Source organism: Bemisia tabaci, chromosome 5 (assembly GCF_918797505.1).
Source record: "Bemisia tabaci chromosome 5, PGI_BMITA_v3".
Classification (NCBI taxonomy): Eukaryota; Metazoa; Arthropoda; class Insecta; order Hemiptera; family Aleyrodidae; genus Bemisia; species Bemisia tabaci.
Window position 1 is genome coordinate 37,987,975 of NC_092797.1, and position 25,924 is coordinate 38,013,898.

Sequence of the window (25,924 nt, forward strand, 5' to 3'; positions counted from 1 at the left end):
GTCGCTTTCTCCGCGTTTCTTTTCAGAATGTAGGACTAATGATGCGGTTTTTCAACGGCCTCTTGAAAAAGAGTTCTCTCACTTGATCGAGCACGGCGAGGTCATTAGGGGCATTAAAAATGGAAACTTTAAATGGCGATGTTGGGGTCAAAACCACGCAAATTTTGCGAGGGTGTGATTCTGTATTAAGAGTTCACGCAGGATTTCTTCAAAAAACGAAGAGAAAAGAAAAATAAAAAAGTGTCACCTACAAATGACACAATAAAAAAAAGCCGCTTGGATCTAGAGTCCAGCTCGAAATTACATCGACAAGAAAAAATACTCTTGATTCAATCCGATTTTTCCTTGAGCCTCTTGATTTAGGCGGATGTCCTTTTGATTCAAGTAGGAATCAGATTGAATCAATAGTATTTTTCTTGTTACATTTTTTAAGGGTCCACACTCTGGATCCAAGAGACTTTTTTCCAGTGTACACCCAGAAATCAGTAATCACTGATATGATTATTAGGTACAGAACAGAATTGTTATCACAATTAAAAAATGATCATATTATTTGTACACCATTTCAGTTCTGTCAGTAAATTATGTATTGTAAAATATCTAATTATAACACTCATAATTGGTGGTATTTAAAAGAATCTTCAAAAATCCTGGGTTTGATTATCTACCATATTTTTTGGATACTTATTTATTCAGTAACGACTGGACTATTTTATGCTTCAATTATGCTGGAACCATTCAACTTCATGACATACTTTTCCATTTATAACCCGAAATATCTAATTGGTGGCTTTAAGCAAATAGGTCTTACAAATTTTTGGTCAATAAGTCTATAATTGGACATCTGTTCACAACACAGAAATGGCCCAAAAAACTGGAAAGTGTCTTGATTATGATAAATTAATAGCACGCTATTCTTTGGACATTTCGTAGAGAGCAAATTTTGCGCGCATTAATGCAATGTCACGCAAGGACACACACAAATAGAAGGAAAAATAACAACAGTTTCAATTTACTCTCGACTATGGAAGTAAAGGTATCATTTTTATTTAAACGTGGGGTGAATTCTGCTACGCGAACGGGGAGTGGTGCATGGGATCTACATTTTCCTCTCCCTCACCCCCTTTCTTCCCGTCTCACTCACCTTTTCATTGCTTATTTACGCACACCGGGTTGTAAAGGAAAAGAGGATGGGTCTGCGCAGCAACTTTGACCCCTATTCTGGTCCTTTCTAACACACAGGTTTGAAGGAAGAAGAGAGTGAATTGAAAACCTAGACCCGTGACCAAAGCAAGGTAAATATGCCCAGCGTGGTATAGAGCAAAACCCCCGAAAGAGTTGAGCTGAGGCAGGGTGGTACAACGCGACGCGACGACACAACAATGTAGCCATTTTTCAAGTAAATTTTGTCCTCCCTCTTTTTCATGTGAAAATTGGACACTCACATAACCAACGATTCTAAGGTTCAAGTTTTTGCAGTGTTTAATTAAAAATCACACAAAATGAGCCCTTAAATCAGAATGCTTGTCTGGTGTAGGTTGAAAACGGATTTCCGGATTCGAGTAAAAATTAACGTGGAATCATGTTGCATTTAAAACAAAATAAAATAGAAGCGTTTTCAATACTTTGAGAGGCAAGTGTTTAATAAGGATTTCATGATCAATGTCCAAAACTAATACATGATAATCTCGCTGGTACTTATTAAAGCTTACATTCTGTAGCAAAAATGTCTAACATTTGTGCGTGCCATGGAGGAGGATATATAAGTAAAAATCAATGAATAATGAAAAAGAACTATGATATCGTCAATTCCTAAACAAAGGAACGTAATTCTATGCTGAGTCGCAGAATTGACTTGAAGAATTCAATTGTCCCCAAAAATATCCTTCTGCAATTTTGGACAAAATTTGATTGCTTTTCGCGTCAATTTAGAGGAAGTTCTTGAAAATTTCAGTTGAATATGCCCGATGGTTTTCAGGTAAAAGTACAATTTGCGACTAGAAATGTTGCTCCCTTGAAATGTAGTAAAAAATAAGTTAAATAGAAGTCAAAAGAAAAATAAGAGTATTTATATTTTTGTGTAATCTAGAAAAGGAATATTAGACCTGAGATTAAAAGGTACGTTAAATGTATAAAGTAAAACATTTAAAATTGAAAATTTGTACTTAAATTAGTCATTTTGTCGAAAAATTAGGGCATGCTGAAAAACGGCAACATGGCACGGGACGACACGGCCGCGCCGAAGAAGAGCGACATCGGAAGATTAGCGAAATTAACCGGGGCCCCGGAGAAGACAGGACCCACGAATGAAAACACCTCCGTGCTCGACAAAGGCGGAAAGCTGCCCGAAAAAGCGGCGTAGGTAAAATAATAGCATAATCGTAGGAGGGACGCCACCACCGCGGGGAAGGGTAGAGAGCACCCCTCCGTAGCGCGGTTCGTGGGAATCGGCCGCGGAAGCGTCTCACACAGTCCGCCCTTCGCGCTCCGGCACTTACCCTCGCGAGACCCCGCGACCCCGCGATGGCGATTCGCGTGTCGATGTCTCCCGCTTTCGGGGAAGACGCACCCCGCTTCCTTCGGCTCGACGGTGCGCGTGGCGCCGCGCTACCTGCCGTCTTGACCTAGGTCTTTTGTGACCTGTTGCGGGAACGCGCCGACCTCGGTTGGGATCCGCTCCCGTTTTTCGGTATTTTACGGCTCCTCCAGACGCCACGCTTTCTCATTCTTCCGTAATCCGGGCCCTTTTCGCCGCCGACTCCGACTCGGGAGCGATTGTCCGGCCACGCGACTCCCTAGACCGCCCGTCATCTCCTACCTTCTTATTCCTCGTCGTGTGGTCTATGAATGGAGTGAGGTGTCCGAAATTTCAAATAGCCTCGGGTTTTTTTGGAGACGGTTCTGTAAATCTTGAGAAATGTTGGATGCTCCGCAGCCCGTGAGAAGATGTACATGTAAATAATTGCAGCAGTGCCACTGGTAAAAAAAACCTCTTGGACCAATGCCGCGGTGCATCGACTTAAGAGTGCAGTTTCTTGTCGCCGGATTTAAGAGTCTTGAACTCTTGTTTCAAGCGAATTTTGCATTGATTCAAGCGGATTTTGCATTGAAACAAGAGTCCAGACTCTTAAATCCGGCGACAAGAAACTGCACTCTTGAACCAAGAGGTTTTTTTTTACCAGTGTGGGTAACAAGGCTAAAAACACAAATGACACCAAGACGTTTCGGTTGGAAACATCGCAGAGGGTCCATTATTGAAAGTATGTCAGCATGACAAGACAAGACATATCTTAAACATGCAATACATCGCATTTCGATGTCTTATCGGGCTATTTTTAACTTTCAATGATCGGCCCGCGTCCCTCTTCAGTTGAATAAAAAAACACTAAAAATATAACAAATTAAAAATGTAGTACTCGGTCGCGTACCTTTCCAAAACGAAATGAATGTTGTCATGAAATAAAATTGATGACATATCAACACAAAACACCGCAACCGAACATCGATGAAACCAACCTGATGCTTAACTTTCAGCCAGATATCTAACTGAAGGAAGCTGTGGTGTTTTCAGTCGAAACACTTGGTGTCATTTGTATTTTTAGCTTCTCGCGCGCGGCTGCAGTTGTTTAAATATACGAGGAATTTGTCGTTTGAAGCGAGAATGCTGTGACTTTACTATACAGATTAATTTTGAACGTTTTCTCCGCACAATTCCTAGAGCACCTAATCACCATCATTTTTCATTTTTTCCAGTGTCAGCTCTCGGTGGTATGAAATGATCTGATCATTCTGCGAACGAAAAGGACAGATGTTCGTTAGTTTTTTCAATAGAAAATTTCGTGAATAATAAGAAAATTTTTCGATATAGTTACGATATTCTTGTTCTAGACGTTACAGAAATAGGCGTCTCAACTGGATCGCGTTTTGCAGTTTACTAGGATTTGCTATATTTATGGCTTTTGTATGATTTTTAAAAAAAAATGAAATGCGTTAAGTTAGTTGCAAGTGAACGATTTTTTTGATGAGCCACAAATAGTAATTCTTCATTTCAAAGTGGAATCCAACTATCAGCTACATTGAGCCTCTTTAACTGAACCTACTATCAATATCAAAGGTGGATTCTCCTTAACCCTGGACGCATTCAAAGGAAAGAAACATTCATACATTGACAGTTTTAAAAAAAAGACATTCGTGGAATAGTTGAGGTAAGTATATTGCTAACATACACACCAAGTTTAACAGAAAGGAACTACGTTACCGCAAAATTGATCCTAGAAAAAAAGGTTTGAAGTTTTATTTTAATATTTATTTGAGGGGCTTTGAGGACAAGGTGCCTAAGTGCAGTTTTTGATATTTCGAGAAATACGTGTTTGAAGTTTTGAAATTACATGGATCCCCAAAGCGGGAGGAAAGTTTAATCTGAATATTTGATGCTTTAAATTGGAATTTGGGAGCAAATTTTTCACAGAGTATGCATTGAGACTAGTTTGAGTGAGAATCATTAATATCTCATTTTTTAAAAATAAATAAATAAATAAATAAAACTGCTCAAATGCGCCTTGTCTTCCAAGCCCCTCATTTAATATTTAGAGTAATTACCTTCTCAGTGCATTAAATAGGGTAATTTTGTCCCAAATATTAGGGCCAAGAGCGCAGTTTCAAGTTCAGCAGGCGCGGACGACTAAAAAGCGCAGAATAAGTGAACGTTCAGCCTCTCGATGTTCAGTGGCGTAACGGGCGCCCCCGCAGACCCTGCTATGCAGGGGGGCCCAAGCGCCTGGGGGGCCCTCCGGGCCTCCGACCGCCGAAATTTTTTTTTTCTCTGTCTCTTTGATGCTTAGCTTTGGTTTCAAACTTTAGGCCTTTACTTACCGAGATGGGGCTTCTTCCGCTGATTTTTATTGTTAGCTCAGGTTTTTCATACTTCTTTTGGACTGTTCCTAACTTTTTTTTTGCTGAAGGGCCCCTGCCTTCCAATGTCCACTCAGTGATTACTAAATTTTTCTCTTTTTTGTCACTTTTCGTAGGTATTTCGGGCTTTGGGTGACCCATGAATCTAAAGGGCCCAGAAGGCCCTTGGAGGCCCTTCGATGCTTGGGCCTGCATGGGCCCTTTTGTGGATCCTTGGGCCTGGGCTGGGCCCCCGCCACCCTTTAGATCCTTGATCCTTTAGGGGCCCCATTTAATCGGGTACGGGATCGGGACAGTGAGGGGAGAGGCATTCCAAGTCCAAGTCCGTGATTTGAAATTTCTCGGGCCAAAAAACGGGAAGGGGTGAGGGAAGTAGAGGGGCGGGAGGGGGGATGATTTTGGAATTTTATCGACATGGGGGGGGGGGGGCCTAGAAAAAATTTTGCAGGGGGGCCCTGCGGAAGTCCGTTACGCCACTGTCGATGTTTGCCATGCTGTGTTTATTTTCGTGCAATTTAACGTTATTTTTGGATATTATTGGTCATGAGGAGTTCAATTTAGGGGTTGGAAACCGAGAATAACACCATAAATAAGTGCTGCCCGGTCAAGCTGTATTAGCAAACCACATGCTTGCGGCCGTTTTTTAGGGGCTCCAAAGTTTCCCACGAAAAAAAAAAAAAAAAAAAAAAAAAACTGTAAACACCATCTCAATTAAAAATTTATCAAGGAAAAATGTTACCACACTTTTTTTTAAATGAATCTTACTGCGCTCGAGTTACTCGCGAAAAACCGCTGTGAAGGGACAATTCAGTATAATTTTTATATGGAGATTCCTGTTTTGAGGAAGAACCGGGAGGGGGGGATTTTAATGCTGAAACATAAGTTCGACTCTTTTAGGAAAAATTTTCAGGAAAAAATTGATGTCTTGATATCATGCACTATTCCGCTTGATGTTTAAAATATTGTGCAAAAATCTATTTTGGGGGCCATTGTTGGCCCCTTGCCCCCAAATTGGAGAGCTCACCTTCAAATCTTGCGGATTTTTTTTAGAAGAGGAGGAGGGACATCTAAAGACCCAACTGAACGTAAAAAAACAAAAATTTGCTAGCTCGCAATTTTTTCTTTGCTATGCATTAGCCTGATTCAGGGTGCTTGGACTACCTGGAAAACGTGATTTTAAGGGTGTAAAACATGCATTTGTACAACTTTTAGCCAAAATCTGATTATTTCATAAAAGTATCCTTGAAAACATGTGAATTAGCGCAAATTTTCATCCAACTGCATGCAACACATCATGCCCAAGGTTTGGGGATAACTACTGTAAAAATGAGCTTTGCTAAAAATCGTATTTTAAGGGCCGGAACTTCGGTGCCATTGCGGTATGGGTAAGAATTATTATACCCCCCCCTCCCCCTATTTTTTTTAAATATAAAGGAACAGATTGTAGAGTTTAGACCTCAGGAATCCAAAAAGTACAAAACAAAGATCACTCCAGTGCGCCTTTCAATGAGGCCTTCTTTTCTATCTCAGCGTTCAAGTCTCCAAAAAAACCCAATTTGCATTAAAAGTCCCGTGTCCAGTTTGCGATCGAATGTTCTCCCCCTTGCTTCAGAACAAAGGGAACTAATTAAATTAGTCTGACTGACATTTGTTCCAATTACTGCACCAATCAGTCTGATTTGCCCGACAAAAACTTGTGATATAAATATCATTCTTTCATCAAATCTTTATTTGCGTATAAGCATAGTGTGTAATCTGGAGTTTTTCGAGAATTATCTTCTTGAAAGTCAATTTGTTTTCTCATATTAAATAAGTGCCTTCCTCAATTTTAATGTTTGCGACTGTTAATGGAAACCAAACTTTTAGTTTTTGGAAGAAAAAGTTCAGGAGAATAATTTCTCTCAACTTAAATTGAAAACAGCTGTCATCAGACAATATTCTCTAGTATATTCTTTAAATTGAGCTTCGAACGGTTTGGTCAACGCACGGTTTGGCAAACGTATTATCAGTGCGTGTAAGGCCGTCAATTGGACTGCATTTTGCAATTTGGAACTATAAATTCTGGCTCTTGTGGAAAAACACTTATGTGCATAGGGAAACTATTGGCACATACGTTGTTTTTAAACCGGGCTAGAATTTATAGTTCCAAATTGCAAAATGTAGTCCAATTTAAGTTGTCAAAACTTGAGACCCTACATTGCTTCCTTGTCCATCGTGTCACGAGTTAGTTACTAAAAATGGTCTGGCTCTTTGACCATAAAATCATGCGAGTTTTTTTTCAGTCGTAATTTCTCGTGTTTCATGCGTCATTGTTTATTGATTGATATGAGTTTATGTTCTGTTTTTTTTTTTTTTTTTTTTTTTTTTTTTTTTGTTTTTTTTTTGGCTGGACTCATGGAAAATTGATACTATAAATATCCCAAGAATGAAGTAGCCACGAAGCTACTTTGCTCAGTAAGTCATCTGCGGAGGAATCGTTCCGCCGTCTTCCGAACATTACTTAAACACCATAGACAAAAAATCAGTGTAGGGTCTCCAAGATTCACTGGAAAAAAAAAAAAAAAAAAAAAAAAAAAATTGAAATTGAAATCGAGTCTCAAAAATTCGATTTATCTCATGTGAATGAACTGGTAAATTCAGTTGAAACAGACTTACCCGTCGCTCATTGGTGAAAAACGAGCACTGGAAAAAAAACCACATTGGATCTAGAGTCCAGACTCTTGAAAACAGTGACAAGAAAAAATACTCTTGATTCAATCAGATTTAAGCTTAAATCAAAAGAAAATCCGCTCAAATTAAGAGGCTGGGTTCTTGATTTAAGCTTAAATCTGATTGAATCAAGAGTACTTTTTCTTGTCGATGTTTTTAAGAGTCTGGACTCCAGATCCAATGTGTTTTTTTCCCCAGTGTTTATATTATCTTTGACGGTCACAAAAAGAAAAGCTGACCCAGTCTCAGCGATTAGGTCAGTAAAACAGGGGCCAATGACCGCGGACTATGCGAGTCCAACCCCGCGGTTCAAGGTCGTTCAAGGCCGATCGACATCGGAATTCCGAGCGTACGCAGCGTCGCCGTCGCGACGCCGGCCGATTGGCTAAATGAAAACGCGGACGACGCTGAATTACAGCCGGACGTGCGCCCACGGCCCGGGTTTCCAGATGGAGCCGAAAAATCGAGGAGGCCCGCACCGGAAAACGGCCGGGACGGCGCGACGGCCGATCTCCATCGGGCAACAACCTGATGAGTGGTGTCGTGCTGGCGGCGTGTGTCGCCTCGCGCGGCGAGCGCCGCCCGGGCGGCCGCCTCGTGTGGCCGACGTCCGACCGCAACAAGTGCGCCGCGCAGCTTCCCACTGGGTCATCCGCTCCACGCACATCCTAGTTCCGGGGATGCGGAAGTCCGATGGAGGCTTTTCGTTCCGTTATCCGTTCCGGGAAAAAATGTGGGGTGGAATAAACAACTTAATCGTGCATCAAGAGAGAAAGTTTGGTTAAATCGTCGCTCCTTCACGTAAGGGTGCACTGGAAAAAAAAACACATTGGATCTAGAGTCCAGACCCTTGAAAACATTGACAAGAAAAAATACTCTTGATTCAATCGGATTTAAGCTTAAATCAAGAACCAAGCCTCTTAATTTGAGCGGATTTCCTTTTGATTCGAGCAAAAATCTGATTGAATCAAGAGTATTTTTTCTTGTCGACGTTTTTAAGAGTCTGGACTCTAGATTCAATTTGTTTTTTTTCCATAGTGTTCTCAATGGATAATTGGCAGGTGTCTGAGATTTGGCGAATCTCATGTCTGAGATGAAATTACAAGGAGAACTGAGGACGAGAATATCCTTGGTTTCTCAATTGAACAATTAATAGAGGAGGTAAAATGAGAAATGGACCGAATCTGCTTATATACGTGTGTTGAAATGAGAATTGCCGCCTGATGACGTCCCAAATCGATGATTTTCTCACTTTTAAATCTGTCTTTCTACGATTTCCCTTATCAGACGTTTTTTATTTTTGGAAAAATACTGTGGAACCAGCTCAGTAAGCACTCTCAGATGAAGCAATACAGTTTGGTCGTGCAATTTCTCCATCACTGCATTCTGCAGTTTACACTTCTATCAGTACTTTTTACCCCTTGTGATTTTTTTTATTATGACCGCAGTTACTCTAAGGGTAATTTGAATATAGATGCCTCGACTGGGCCTTCGCCCCCATACTTTCAGTTGCTTTTGGATTTCAGCGAGCAGAGGGAATAGGAGAAAAAATGAAGCAAAAAGAATGAGAAGGAAGAATAAGAGGTAGGCAAAAACGAAAGATAGTAGAGTAAAGAGAGCCAGAAAAATATGAAAGACATTGAAAAATATTTTTTGAAACTAAATGCAAAATTTCATGAAAGATATATGATTTTTGCTTTTTTGTGATTTTTATCGCGTGTCGCATATCCACTATCCAGCCCCTGAAAATATATTTCACATTTTTAACCATATTGTGAAATTTCTTTTATATTTTTCATTTTCCTAGTGCAATCCTGGTTTTCAGCGTGAGATGCACCCTGGATTCCACCCCAAAATTTTTAACAGTACGCAATGACAACCCTTAACTCATGAACGACATCAACAAAGCGACTTCTTTTTTCATTTCGCGATGCTGCATCCGTATCGAAACCGGCACTGCATGCGATTGCACCGATTGCATGCGAGAGGAGTGAGCAATTTTTTTGCGGTCCGATCAAAGATAAGACGAGCCCGGAGCCGCGAGTATCGAGATAATTACTCAAAGGGCCAAAGGCGCAGATCGGTGACGGCGACGGTAGGGCTAAAGAGCAAGAGCAAAGGCAAGTCAAGAGCCGTAGCCAAGAGCCGGAGCCAAGGGGGTTGCCGTCCCCGAGCGGCGTAGCTCAAGAGGTGAGCGTATATCGATTGTCGAATCGAACTCGATCGATAGATATCATTGCCAAGATAGGGGTGAATCGATGAAGTTCATCGAGACAATCGATGCGCGGGGCAGGGGCTGGCGAATTGGTTTTCATTCATGTTTACCCCTCGGACTGAGCAGTTAAAGTTTCTCACAGAGGCACCCTCTCGGAACCGGGAGACTTTCCCACGTTGGGAGCGTGGCTGGCTCCTCCCATCGACCCCGCGCCCTCCCCGCGCCGGGCGGAGCGGCACGCACCGAAACGCGACCGACACGTTTCTCTTCATTTTCCTTCGCTCGTCCACGCGGCCCGCACGATCCGACGCGCCGTCCGCAGCACCGACGTCTTCCGCCTACGCCGACGCCACCGACGTCTCTTATCAAACAAGTGTCCGCGCGAATATCTTCACACCCCCGCGCCCGTCCACGCGTCTTCGCCTCTAATTGGATCACCGACAGCTTTGACCGCGATAAAATCGCATTTTGTCGATTTTTAAGATTCTACACTTAGTGCTAATTTTTCAACCCTCGCGGTGGTGAACATTCTCTAAGTTGATAATAACCCTTAATATTTGACCGTTGGTGTTTACAACCATTGGACCTTATCTGTGCGACTTGAATTTTTACCAATTTTATATCACTCTGTTTATTTTCGCCGATTTCCCACATAGTGTTGATTTACTTACAAAGGTGGTGGACATTTTGTTAAGTCGGTTAACAACCCTTAAGTCTCGCTGAGAAGAGTAATCAAACCCATTGGATCTAATTAGTGCAAGTGACATTCTTATCAATACCTACGATTTGCGATAAATCGTACCGACAAACTTGAGTTTGTCAGTGTATTGATGGTGTAAATTTCGTCAAGTGATTTTTCCTTGCGAATGAAGTGATTCATGATAACATTTCTGATCGAACTTTTGAATTAACGTGTGTTCTAAATGGATGTTTTAAGTGGATAAGTGTGTTTCTAGTGTAAAAGAATCGTGGCTTTGTGGAAAGTAGTTCCAAGGAGGGAACCAGAGTTCCCAGATTTAATCATGAATCCCGAGCAAAACGCTTTTCATTGGAGTTACCCTCACTGGGGCCCTGCCTCCAACATCCCGCAACCCAGGAGTACACACTCGATGAAGAGGTCAATTTCTGAGAGCGACGACTGTGATGATGCTTTTTCTGAAGATTCCAAAGACCAGTAAGTCGAATTTTTCTTGAAATTAAGCTGTGATAGTGTTGTAAGCACTGGAGAAAAACACATTGGATCTAGAGCCCAGACTCTTGAAAACATTGACAAGAAAAAATACTCTTGATTCAATCGGATTCTTGCTTGAGTCAAAACGAAATCCGCTTAAATTAAGAGGCTTGGTTCTTGATTTAAGCTAGATTCTGATTGAATTAAGAGTACTTTTTCTTGTCGATGTTTTTAAGAGTCTGGACTCTAGATCTAATGTGTTTTTTTCCAGTGAGTGTGCGTGATAACGTCAGAGGAAAGAGTTCTGAAGGTGGAGGAAAAATAACATGTGATAACTTTTGAACAGCTCAGAGTGGTTGATTTCTCATAATATTGGTGCAAAAATGCTCAAAAATTTCAAAAAACACCCTTTGAGAGCACATCAAACTTAGGGAATAGTGAATATTGAAAAAACAAGATTAATGTTTGTCAACACCGTGGCAAGCTTTTGACAAAATTCATAATAAACCCCTAAAACATTACAAATGTATATGTATTTGAGCCCACGTTCCTCAAATTATTAATAAAATTGAAAACCACTGACAGAAGTCGGATTCATTTTACTTGCAACCAGTGTTTCTGCCGCTCTGAAAAATGTATATTTCCACCTCTAGGATCCTTATGTCTGACTCCATCGCATAGGGACCATATTTTGAAAGTATGAACTACTATTTCAGGCTCCGTTTTCCGTACACAAACGTGTACCTATTCTAGTCGGTGAATTTATTTTACTGTTTGAAATTGTTTACGCCACTAATATTTACTTTAAAAACATCTTCTTTAAAAGAATTTCAATCTCATTTTTCCGTTCCTTATTTCAGTTTGTGCTGAGAACATCTTACAGAAATTAAATAATCAGAAACGAGTGCTAAAGTGTTCTTATTCAAAGAATCAATCTCATGTCAACACAAACAATAAGAGATAGGTTGCTTGTATTGTTAATCAAACGATAAAGTTAATCATCAAAATAATTTTTGATATCAGTGAATTGATAAAGGAAACAAAAACAAGGTGTAAAGTTCAGTCCAGAAAGTACAGGTTGTTGAGAATGTCTGGAGATTTTGTTTATGTTTTTGCTTCCTCATAATCCTTTCTCAAATTGCAACTATATCGAAACAACTTAATTGGATGCGCGTTGCTATTTTTACAATCAAAAAACGTAAATTGAACATCATCAATAACCGAGACGGTAGGAGGTAGTTCTTAACAGTCTGGTCCGACCTGAAAACACGTGAAACGTTTAAAAGTTGAACTTTCCCGCCTAAAATACCGAACGTGGGAACGAAGTCAAACCGCACCTGGCCCTCAGAGTAACACCCGCATCCCCTCCGCCCGACTTCCTCTGAGTTTTTATTTGAGTACCTCTCATTGTTATACTCACGTGTATGATAATCGGTTAATAAGTTGAACACTGTAAAATACAAGTGAAACTATGAGTCAATGTACTTTTGCATTTCTACGTCCTAATATGTTTGAGCTTTTTTCTTACTTTTGCTCAAACATATGCCCCGCTTTTCAAGGAAATTAAGCCATTCAACGCTTTAAAGGCTTTACTTTAATATGTTGTGATAAATCTTGCTAAGTTTTTATTTTACTATGTTTAACAAAACTTTTGTCTTGTTTTTACAGTTGTTCCTCACCCGGAGATGCCGATAGTTGTCAAATGTTGAGTAGGAAAAAAAGAAGAGGAATCATCGAAAAAAGACGGCGAGATAGGATTAATTCAAGCCTCACAGAACTCAGGAGACTGGTGCCTTCAGCCTATGAAAAACAAGGTTCAGCCAAGCTGGAGAAAGCTGAAATACTTCAAATGACAGTTGACCATTTGAAAATGATCCATGCTAAAGGTGAGAGCTCTTTCTATGATACATCATCCTAATTTTAAGTGAAGTTTGGAGTATACATTCTGCCTGCTCGACGCACAAAACAGAATTGTTGATGACTGTAAATTGTTCCTATAAGGATTTCTCTCTGCGTCTTTCTTCTTCAAGATATGCAAAATTAAATAGAACTTGAGAACGTTTATCTTTGTGTTAAAGTCCACCGAGGGAAAATTATCATCATGAGTTGGAAAAGGTGAGATGGGTAGTGAGAGTAAGCCTCGCAACGTCTCAAATTACCAAAAACTGCTCAATTTTGAAGACAGACGACTAACTATTTGTGGGCAAAACGGCGTGTTATTTATTCACGATCGATGTTTTTTCGGATATTTTTTCGGTGTACTTGTATAATGAGTCATCCGTATCAATTTTGAAACGTTCCAATGGACTTACGCACTTATGCAAGAAACCGACTCAATCGAACATGCGCGTCATGTCACATCTAGTATGTGCTTTTAGGTTTTGGTCATAGATTCACTGCCATAGCTTTGAACTTAACATTGTGAGGTGACATGATTCTACCAAATCCAGGGATTTTGACTATGCGGTGTTTGAACATTTTATTTGATCTTATTTTTACACAAGAATACTGCTCAATCCTTTTGCGTGAAATTTGTTGAGCAAACTGCCGAAAAACTCGGAAAAAATCGAACCAAATTTTGTATCAGAACGCTGATCAGGTCTTTTTTAATTAAAAGAAACGTAACAGGAGATTTGAATAATCGCAAATCGATATAAGTGGTTTGTTACTTTTACCGTCAATATGTATGAGTATATATCTATGGCCTAAGTGCGAAAACAAGTGTCTCCGTTTGCAACGTTGTAGACTTCCTATCATATTTTATTTTTACTTTGAAAAACTGGTCGTCGTAATTTCTTAAAAGATTCATTGACTTTTCCTTCGGATCAGTAGAATATTCTGTAAAAAATTCAAGCTTTAAAATCGACGTGTTTCTCTTCGAGAAAATATAATGGGAGCGGACATTTTGCAACAATGTAATGGAGATACGTGTTTTCGAATTTTGGCCAACTATATGTATCCATGGTGTATCACAATTACTGAAAATTCCTGCTAACAGCTAATAAATAGGCAAACTTGTGTTCCTTTCCAAGATGTTTTTCCGAATACAGTTGGATTTCTGTTGGTCGATTGCTGCTCCTCGCGTAAGTGTTTTCGTCGGTCATCATTGCTGCGCGGTGACCAACGGAGACACATTCGCCATGGTAATGGAATGCGTTGAGCAACAGGAGTCGAGCCCACTGCCTAAATACAATCAGATGTATGGGGGCCCGTGGTAAATAGGGAATAAGTTACACTCAGTGGTCTCAAGTGTCAAGTTCTCTGGATCAGATATTAAAATCTTAGCGACAGTTTTATTCAAGACGGATGTTCAAAATTATACATTTTTGATATTTTTAAAAAATCGAATAGACCGTTGAATCTTGCTTTGTGAGAGTGGTAACTAGAATGGTGGTTGAATCCATTGTTCCGCTGTTCACTGATCATATGTTTTACTTTGAGATTATTTTTACTCGACAGAACCAAAATCTCCTTCTCCTCGACGATTTTACCGACCAATTTTATGCGATGGACCAGTCAATTCACTGAGTGACACCAGTCAATGAATTTATCTTATTCCGAAATAACTCGAAGTGCAGAACACAATGTACTTAAGTCAACCTTGACCTATGATACTCTACATCGCTTAATTAAATGGATAAAAGAAACTGACCAGTGGCCACCTTCAACTACCTCCGCTGATTTTTAACCCTGGTCTTATGATTCGGGTCTTTTTTTACTCAAAATCTCGTCTCTTTTTCTTCCTCTCCATATTCTTTTTTCTCTTCTTCTTCTTTCTTCCTTCTTTACTTCTTCTTTTCTCCTTTCCTCTCCTTTTTCCTCTCCTTTTTTCTCTTCTTCGTTTTCTGTTATCCTTTTATTCCTTGTCTTGTCTTTTTTCTGTTGCCTTCTTTTCTTCCTCTTCCTTTAATTTTTCTTCTTTCTCTTCTTCATTTTAATTTTCTTCTTACTCATCTTCTTTATTTCCTTCTTTCTCTTCTCTTTGTCGTTCTTCTGATGTCTAATGCGCCCTTATATGACATACTCGATTTTTTGTAAGACCTGATACCGTTAGACCAGGGTTAGAAATTATGTTAATAATAAGAAATTGATCATTCGGTCGATTTATTAGCGTAGGTAAAGCATTGGAAATTGAAACTTTTGGTAATTTAGGATGAAAATCAGTTTTTTCACAGATATTAATGTCTCGCTTTCAACCAATTCCGCTCTCGTGTGCGGCAATGAGCAGTACTGAGAATCCCGACAGGAGAGTGGGGGGAGGGGAGGCATGAAAATGCGAGCACAATATTGCTCCTGCAGTACGATAGTGCACGCGTTTGTAGCGGACTGATTGGAGGTACATCAGCCCCCCTCCCCCGCCCCTTTTGGGGGGCGATTCGATGCGGTGCCGCTCTGGAGCGGTAGGTGCTGGAGCTTGGTGCGCGCGCTGACCGATGGTCGGTGAGCTGCCGCCCGGCATCGATCACCAAGAATCATGGATGCAAGATTTAACAGAAAATAAAGTCACATTTTGGATAAAGTACACTGAAAAAAAATCTCGGCGTATTTACTAAGAAAAGGGTAAAATTACCAAGAATTCAGAGTTCTATTTGATCCCAGTTTTTTCTTGGTAAAATTACCATTTATGGAATTAGTAATTTTACCGAGAAATCTCGGTAAAATTATTGAACTTTCTCGGTAATTTTACTGGACCTTGGTAAAAACGCCAATATTTTTTATCGACTGTGGTAGAATTACCGAGATAAAACGGCAAAGTTACTGGGAATTGATTACCAATAAAAGGGTATTCTTACCTTAAAAAAGCAGTAAAAATACCGGTTTTTAAGTAAGCTTACCAGTCTGTCTTGGTAAAATTACCAATAATTGGTAAAAAAAGTGAGATGGTAAAGGTGCCAACGGACCTAGGTAAAAACGCCGAGAATTTTTTTTCAGTGTATTTTCATAGAGAGAGTATGGATTCCAGATCCCATGAAGACCCATAAAAGCAAAAAAAATGACGGCGTCTCTATGAGACTTGGTTGAAACGATTTGATCGAATGTCATGCACAAAGTTGCTTTCAAAACTTGGAGAATAAGCCCAAATTTGTGCTTTGAGTGAAGTTAAATACGATGCAAGCAATTAAATCTTCATTTTCTATCATCTGAAATCTTCTGGATGCAATTGCGTTCATTTGTTGCATCATAGGGGTTCCATGAAGCCAAAGATAGCTGAGCTAGCTTAAAAAATAGCTTTAAAATAGATCCTCCATTGTCCTTATTTTCGCTGTAAAGGTATACTTTAGTCGTGATGGGTCGAAAGCAAAGGCGAAGAACAATTTTAGCGGTCTTTTGGATGGCTGACTGTTCTTAGCCTTTGATCTCCTATTATTGTATTGCATCTTAATGGTCTGCGGAAAATCACCTTAAAAGCAAAGGAAAAATCGGTGATGGGTGTGAGACACACAAGCAAAATATAATTAGAAGTCCTTACTAACGCGTAAGAATCACTGTCATCCCTCTCTGGGTACGCGTGGTGCAGACAGTAGTTTCAGAAATACATGCTAAACAATTCGACTTTGTGTGCCGTGTACAATGATCCACTAAAACTACGATTTTTTGTCGTTTTTTGATGTTACCTTATTCTTACCGATACCGATTAACTTTCGGTAAAAAAAAATGCTCGAATCATTGACTTTAATCAGTTTCTTCCGACTTTTAACCCTTATCTTCAGAATTGCGGATTTTTCGAAGTGAAGATCTCAATCAACGTAATATTATCGGTGGTTGTTAAAATATTAAAAAAAGTCTTAAATATCTTTCATACTTTCAGACTTTCATAAATTTTCCCCCGATTTTTACACTCTTTTTGCCCGGGCTCGGCATTTTCGAATCGACACACTTGTAAGTGGATTGCATTTTGCAATGAGGAACCACTATCTCTAGCTCCTCTATAAAATCACCTTTCTGCATAGGGAAACCAATGGCATATATGCTGTTTCTAAAATGAGCAAGAAATAGTGGTTCCTTATTGCAAAATGTGGTCCAAGTACGATCCTCATATTATAATCTGGCGGCGGTGGTCGTGAAGCGAGATCACCTGAGTCATGCCGGAGCCGGATCATCTCCGTCCGCTGCCCAATTCCCATCGGATGGTCATCGTGACCCGAACGCGGAATCTTGCGCCCAGTGCAGTCCGGTAAAAAACTCTTGCATTCTCGATAGTCATTCTGATTGGTTCTGCCGCGGCCCCTGATAGCCGCCCGCCAGTGGCGTGGCGTGCTTTGCGATGTATCGATTGTTATGCCATTTAAACCTATGGAAAAAGATCGATAGACAGGGTGTTCGCAGCGAACACCTTAATAATCGATTCTTTACCATAGGTTTAAATGGCATAACAATCGATACATCGCAATTCACGCCACGCCACTGCCGCCCGCACTTGTGCCCCATCATAGTGGGACACCTCGTTTTGCTACTGGAAAACACAGGTCCTTGAATTCAAGTCAAAGCACACTTTCCTCATCTAATAAAATTTTCGGTAGCGTTTTTGGTGGAAAATCCAGAGGAACCCAAATAGAAACGAAGGCAAAAGGTCATGCACAGCACTATTCCGCCTTCAGTTTTCGAAGTAGGCCAGAATTATCCTTCGTGCAGAAATAGTTATCTGTTAGGACTTATGCCTGGCGTTGAAAAGGGACCTCATCTTCTGGAATGAAACTTTCCTTAATGCCCTTTGCAAACGTTGCAAGTGTTGTGCTGAAAGTGGGGATCATAGGTGCATCACTCATCGATGATCGTGAAATATGTTGTAAAAACCTTTATCAATGAGTGATGCACTGATGACCCCCACTTTCAACGTGTGCAAGGATATAACATACGTAAAGACTGAAACCACGTTTATTTACAATCGAATTCTGTCTTGAAATTTCCAGGACGTCATATCTCCTTCAACTTTTGAGCTGTGAGAGTCAAATCTGTGCCAAAATTTCTAGATTTCCTTATCCTCCACGCAGTGTGCCAATAATACAAATTTTGAACTTTTCGACTATAAGTTCCCTTTTCTGCGATTTGTATGCTACCTCCGCTTCTTTTAGCTGAAGAAACCATAGCAGAGTCAAATTCGGGTGAAGAGGTTGAAAGGTGATTAGGATATCATGGAGGGTGACGGGCGATGCGCTCGGACACTTGGAGGAAGAACAAGGATTAATGGGCTAGCGGCTGATGATGGTAGTCGTGGGTTGCAGTGTAGGGGAGGTTTCGGTGGTAGGCAGAGGCAGGAGTCAGGACATGGAGGCCGGAAGCCAGGATGTCGGATGGTCGCTGGGTCAGTGGGGTCTGTGGGAAGTCACAACCTAACCGACTGGAATGGTTGCCGAGTTGGACAGCATACTGCTATCTTTTAATGTTCCTCCATTATGAGGTAAATTGATAACTTCATCAAAACTTTGATTCGAATTTTTACCCTGAGTGCGCGGGTAGTTTAAACGACTTTTCAAGCTTTGAAATGGTGAGTTTTACACATGCAAGCAAATATAGAAAATGGGTCGGAACCCACTCTTTTAATTTCGAAAAAGTTGAAGAGGAAGAAGGAGAATAAGTAGATGAAGAGGAAAAGGGAGGAAAATAAGGTGAGGAAGAAGAAGAAGAGGAAGGAAAGAATAAGAGGAGTTTGTTTGTCTACTGCTTTTTCTGTATCCTCTTCCTCCTCTTTTTTATCGTTTTCTTTAGTCATCTTATTCCTCTTCTTCCTCGTCCTCTTTCTCCTCATTCTTAACTTCTTCCTTTTCATCCTCCTCCTCCCCCCTCCTCCTCTTCTTCTTCTTCTTCTTCTTCTTCTTCTTCTTCTTCTTCATCCCCTTCTTTTTTTCCAATTCCTATCGTGCCCCTACGTGCCTATCACAAAGTACGAGTCCTAAGCTATTACAAGCACGTATTGCAGATGAATAAAGTATGAAACTACGTATTTGCTTTGTGACGCTGCAGACTTCCTATCATTCTTCATATTTTCTTCAAAAAACTGGTCTACATAACTTCCCTAGAGATCGCCATGATTTTTCTTGAAATATTCGGCATAGATTTCAAGCTGTAAAGTTGGCTTGTTTCTCCTCGAAAAAATAAAATAGAAGTCGACATTTTGAAACGCCGCCATGAAAATACACGGTTTTGGAGTTTCTCCATCGATATACCAATGTTCCTTTTTCAAAACTTCCCCCGTTTGCACGATCCAACTACTCGAGTTTATTGAATTACAATAAGCTGCCGGTCTAAAAAACCCAAGCCCGTCATGCAAGGGTTAATTGACTCTCGCCCCTTTCGGCAACAGGGCAAGCTCGCCGCGGTTCATACACTTGTGAGCGGCTCTTCCGCCATCCCCACCGGGACTCGGGACACCGGGACCTGAGACCGGGAGTCCGGGACACCCCGTCACCTACTAATCTTCACTTTCAACGTACCAACAGGTGTCTGCCCCTCGCCGCCGCCGCCGCGCGTCGCCTCACTGCCTGAAAAAATGCCCCCCTAATCCCCGCATTTTACGCGCCCTTCCTGATTTCCCATCGACGTGACAAATGCGCCTCCGTTTTTTTCACCCCCGAGCATTTCCCGTTGGTCACCTCTCTCACGGTTGTGGTAGCATTTCACTTACACTCACACGCTCCGCTGCGTCCGACACACACGCACGCCGATTCGCGGGGTTAGACCCAAAGAGTGGACTGTCATGTCATGTTCATCCTCATTATAAAGGAGATCATTTCATTGATTCTACTTTGGGGTTTTTTTTTTTTTTTTTAAAAATGAGTGATCTTAGCAGGGTACGGCTGGTGACGATTCTTTAAAGTTGGATTACTGATTTTCCTCCATTTAAATGTATATGAAAAAAATCGATTCTCGGGGAGACAGCTTACCTCACTAAAAATCGATGTTTTTAATGGATGTAACTGGAAAAAAAAATCGGTGTTGTCACCTTGCGAAATTGCGAGCGGGTATGGCTTTGCAATTTTTATCGAAGTTTGAATTTTTTTATAACTTTTTTGAATTCTCTTCCATACTTCGTCTTTTAGCTGCAGCCTTTATTCTCACGGAGATTGCAAAAACAAGCTACTTAAATTAGTGCAAGGCATTGATGAAAATGAGTATAGAATGTTGTATGTTCTTATTTCTCTTAGAACGGAAGTGGACTGATTTACTGAAGGATCAATGAAAATTAATAGGACTCCCTCAACGTAAAACCATACGGTCAATGAGCCCAAATCTGGAAGTTATCTTTTACTAGCTACAAAATTTCGCTTACTTTCTTTACCTTGCGTTTAAGTCTCCAAACCTATTGCGCGCGCTACCTGTTACAGATGTCCAATGCACCTTTAGGCAAGGTGCGAATTTAAGCATCACGATTCATGTTTTTTCGTCAAAATGTTACGCCTTAAATTTCCGCTGAATTTCAAAAATTCGAGAGGTTTCCTGTAGTTTTCCGCGGAAACTACTTCCCAGTAACAAAATATGAGCATTTCAGTTGAAGATAACAGAACTGAGATCTTTTCAACACCTCTAATTGCACATATGCAATGAAAAAATAACTCTATGAGAGGCATGTTTTACATCATGAACTGCTGCACTGCCGCACTAGGGAAAAACACCGCATGAGCCTCCAGCCGTTGCCAAATTTTCTTCAATAATATACGAATTTTTCGGAAAACCAGTGGATATTTTTCTCCCAATTTTCACAGAATTCCATTCGCAGTTTAATCCACAGTATCTGAAAATGTATAGGAAAAATATCCTTAACTCTTCTCAAAAACCAACATTTTACATATATCAGAGGAAATTTGTAAACTCTCGAATGTTTATATGGCGTTTTTCTTCAGCACGGCAGTGCAGTCGTCCGCTGTGTTATTACTGAAATCCTCAACTCAAGAGGATCATTTGGCACACAACATCATGAGTTCTAAGCACCGAGCCCTCCCATCCGAAAGGTATTGATTACGAGCCGTTCAAGACTCCCGAGAACGGGTGCATCGTCGAAACGATCCCGGGTGCGCAAAGACCGGTGGCCGAGGAAAAGTGAAAAATTTCTCATGCAATCCTGACCCGCGCTCCGCCCGGGCTTATCAACGCGGTGGGTCCGCCTCGGCCGTGGAAAAAACAGAAGCTGTTATTAAGATATCTCCTCAAGTTGTAGCACTTAGGATTTTTAGACATGCTAGATGTTCGGATCTCAACAATCATCTTGTCCGCCGCTGCATCCATCGGTTTCGTGTCCGATGGATAACGACTTCGCCGCAGCGCCACGGCGTGTCTATTACTCTCCCACCCCCCTCCACGCACACGCCCTCGCTGCCTTGAATCGTGGTCATATTCTGACAAAATATTGCCGGGGATTTTAATTTTTATTTTCCCTGCACTGTTTTTTTTCCACCTATAATTGTTTATCATAAGGTGAACATTGACTTAAGATGAGGAGTTTTTGCAACAAATCGCAGTTCACTCTATTGAATTACGTTTAAACTTTGATGAAGAGGCCAATTTCTGAAAAATTTTATAATTCATTTATGAGCTACTAAATCAAGTAATGCCTCAAAAAAAAACAAAAAAAATAAAAGTACAGCACGGGTACTTGTATCTTTTCTGCAGTGTCAAAGATAACTTCTTCAAGCCCAATTTTCATGCTTAAACCGTGTTTTGCACTTTCCCTATGGACACATACTTTGAACACAAGCATTGAAGTGATAGTAAATCGATAAATAAAAAAGACGAATACATTAATTAATGATATTAAAAAGAATCTAAGAAAAATGAGCTCTGATGAAAACTTGTCCTTTATTGAAAAGAGTGAAAAATATGCATAAAATAAGAAAAAAATAGAGGGAAAAATTTATGAGAAAGTGTCAGGATTTACAGCTGACATTGCGACACAAACAGACAGGATAAGAATTATGTTGCTTTAACGTCAATCTAAGTTTTAAAGCTCTGGAGTTCAAAAGTTCATTTGGAGATCCAAACTTTCAAAATTTCAGTTCCTTTATGCAAACGTAGAAACAAAAATCATAAGATCTGCTTTTTCAGGAAATTTAGGAAAATTCAGCCATTATTCAGGCTTTGCGCGTGTCTCCACTCTAAAGAAACATCTTTTAGGTTTTTCTCCATTAGATTCGAAGTCTATCCAAGATTATCGCCAGTACACACACCACGGAGCAATGGGTTCGCGCATCGCCCTGCTTCGAGGCGGGTGAGGGGGTGGGAGGGCCGGATTGCCGAGTGCAGAGGAAGGATCCGGATGGTCCGACTGTCCGAACGAACGAGCGAGGAAGACAGAGCGACGCGCGGCGCGGAGGTGAAAATAGATGAATGAAAGGAGTAGCGGGCCCAATAGTATTATTTTTATTGTTGGCTCCATCATCTCATAGACAACTCCGCGCTCACTGTATTCCGACAAAGTACATTAGATTGTGGCGCGAAGATGCGATGCCCACCCGCGGGGGGGGGGGGGGGGGGAGCACCCGTGGGAAACCAGTGAACCAGACCGAGCGAGGATCTTCCTCCCCGCGAGGTGCAGCCGCGAAGCGCGGCGCGGCGCGACCATTCAGCAGCAACAAGTTGCCAGGTGCCCATCGCGTTGGTTCACATGCCGTCTTTTCAGCCCTTTCCCCCTCCCCCCACCTGCCGTCCCCGCCCCACTCCCACGATTACACGTAGCTCGGCATGCTGGGGTTCAATTAATTTTTTTTGCTAATTATTAAAGTGGTCACTCCGTGTCCCTAGACCGCACCGCTCCATGAATGTCAGAGACAATATATTCATGCAGAGACAAGGGCTCCCACACTGGCGATCATATTTAATATGAGAGTTGTATTCATGGTGTTTTTCTCGAGCGGATCTTGGATAGGGGGATCCCCTATGGTTTAAATTACGATTAAGGGAGGTTTATGAATGCTTCGAAGATTGTACCGAGTATGGACGATTTTCACGCGCTTCGAGTCGAGTTCAATAAATTATTGATAGACTTTATATTGTGGATTCTTTTTGGTAATTGGTATGATTTCTAAAGAGAGAAAGAAGAAATAAACTAGAGTTGAACAATTTGGTCTGACAGTTTGTAACTATGTATCTATCGTGGATTAATCTTTAAAAAAAAAAAAATGTATTATTTACAACACATATTTTTACATACATTTTCGATAAGACTTTTGGTTTTGTATCTACGTTATCTCAGTAAACCATTTTTGAAACTTCTACAGTAAGATCATCGGCAGTGTCATTTTCTGACAAAAATAGTGAGAAATTTGCGAAATACTACTTTTAGGACTCAACAAAACCGGTAAAATAGCGAGAAGGCTAATGATAGCTCTGCGCCTTCATTTTTTAAGGTATGCTACAAAATATCCTACGTGTAGGAATAGTTATCCTTACAAAGGAATAAGCTTTAAGTTATTTGCGTCGTTTGCGTACGGTATCTGATTACTCCAAACTTCAAAAAGAAGGCAATAGAAATAATTGCAACTTTCCTTCTCCTTAGTCTATTTATGTTTGTATATTTGTTCTCATTATCAAAGACCTGAACGAACTTTCGGCCGCATAATTCTCGAGGAAAACGAGACATTTACTCTTTGCAGAGAGGGCACTTAATGAGTTCCGATCACTCAATGCGTCTTTTAATAATGGTTCTTTCATGTCATTCTTCTTCTCTTTGAGTCTCTGACCAAATCTTAATTCCACGCAGTAGAACGAATATTCCATACTAAATTGCGTCTCTTTCTTTGTTATAGGTATGGACGCCCTAGCCTACGACCCATCGAAGAAGAACAGCTACGCCATGGACTACCACAACATCGGTTTCCGGGAGTGCGCCGCCGAAGTGGCCCGATACCTAGTCACCGTCGAAGGGCTCGACATCCAGGATCCCCTACGGCTCCGACTCATGTCCCACCTCCAGTGCTTCGCCGCTCAGCGCGAGCTCGCCACCAAGCAGCCCACGGGCTGGTACCCCGGCAACCCCCCGGCGACCCCCACGCCGGGCAACCTCTACGCCACCCCCACACCCATGTCCCCCGTCACCCACCAACTCCTACCCCCTTCCGCCATCCCCCACCATCACAACACCCACAACTCTAGTCTTGACTCGTCCGGATCATCCCTAGCCAATTCCTCAATGAATAGTTCCTCCTTTAACAATTCCGCAAACTCCAATACGTCCTGTGAGTCGTCGCCCCCCATGGTCAAGTCTGACCCCCACTCATCGGCGCCCACCACGCTGACGCCTTTGACGACGGTGACGTCAGCCGGGAACTACCACCATAGTTACCACCATCAGAACCCCTCCATGAACCCCCACTACCACCATAACCTACCACCGACGCCTCAGTCGAACTATAGTCACTCCCAGAGTGCGCAAATGAAGCCGTATAGACCGTGGGGTGCTGAAGTTGCATACTAGATTCCTCGTCCAGAAATTTAGGCTAACCTAATCTTTCATCATTAATGCGCAAAAAGTGTAATTTATTGCGAAATCCCGAATAGATGAATCTAAATCAGAAAACTTTGAACTAAGTCAAAAATATTTTGAGTGCTTTGGTAGTCATTAGAATTAATAAATTGTGTACAAAATATCTTGAGTTCTCGAGAAAATAACATTGTAACTGTATTGTATATATGTACAGAAATAGGTAGGTTAGATCATTTGAAACAACCAATAAAATGTGTGTCCTTAAATTTAACCATAGGTGAAACAACCAATTAGTCGGTTGAAAAATAAAGTTTAGCACAATAAAAACATGTAAAAAGAGTGCATATCACGACGTCATGTATTACAAAATTCTTGCTGAAAGCAAAGGGAGCGATCCTTGCTCTGAAAGTACTTATCAATTACAGTCACAGATGAAGAAATAAAATCGGGAATTCTGAGACACACGTAAAAATAGCTAAGGAATCCAGAAATTATTTCCTCCAAAATTTAATTTAATCTTGTTGTGATCTCGAAACTCTAGACCCTAAATTGGTAGTGAAGAGCTGATATTATTGAAGAATCGGGAAAATTCTTTGTTTCTTGCTGGAAGTCAGTCTCATACGATAAATTTCAATGATTCTCACAAATTGAATTAATCGTTTTAATGAAGTTACCATTGTGCATCTCTGTTCCAAAGTATAACGTTAAAAATATATATCATGCTTGAATAAATTTTGTGATGTGTTACAAAAATGTTACAAATGTTTGCTCAATCATTCCATTTTTTCGTGTTAAAAGATAAACTGCTGAGTACCTGTGCCGAAAATTCACATTCCTATAAATTTAATACGGTAGATTCTCAAGACATTAAATAAATAGCGCTTGCGATGGATCTGAATTTTTTAAAATGTAATTTACTCACCAGACATTACTTATTTTTTCTGTTGTTCCAAGGAGTCAAAAAATATAAGTAGTTATATTGATCCTGGTGTTTCCGGAGAGTCTACCACAAACAGCCACTTTCGAACAATTAAGACCAGGCAGTGCCTAATTTTCTCTGTCACGTCTTTAAATTGTAATTTTTGTTTTCCTCTATGTACATTCAGTATAGTTTATTTATTTTTGATGAATTATAATTTATTTTTTCATTGTTTGTCGTTTTAACAAATTAAAAACTTATTTTATGATAAACATGTTTCTTCTGATTTCATTGATCCTTCAACAATTTGACTGATGCTTTTGATATTTAAAAATTCATTTTGTTACTCATATTTAAGATAATTCTGCAGAATCAACATGAATTAATAAAGAAGTTAAATATTTGGATACTATCCTTGAGTAACTCTCAAGAAAGTTTTTGCTTGTGAATTTGTTGCTATAAATTATTTGTATCCCTTAAATACTTTTTTGAAGAAAAGAACAATTTAAAATGAAGAAAGGAAACCATTGATGCACACAGTGCACACCTCCATAACAGTGCAAGATTGGGAAGAATTGCATCCCA

General features: G+C 40.6%; 1 protein-coding gene across 1 annotated transcript; it reads left to right on the forward strand.

Moving 5' to 3' along the window:
* Window positions 1-9,574: 9,574 nt before the first annotated feature.
* On the forward strand, window positions 9,575-25,611 carry Hey (Hairy/E(spl)-related with YRPW motif). Its single transcript, XM_019056720.2, has 3 exons — window positions 9,575-11,009; window positions 12,675-12,892; window positions 23,744-25,611. The coding sequence occupies exons 1-3, from the start codon at window positions 10,858-10,860 to the stop codon at window positions 24,409-24,411; spliced, it is 1,038 nt and encodes a 345-aa protein (XP_018912265.1). The 5' UTR covers window positions 9,575-10,857; the 3' UTR covers window positions 24,412-25,611.
* The last annotated feature ends 313 nt before the right edge of the window (window positions 25,612-25,924 follow it).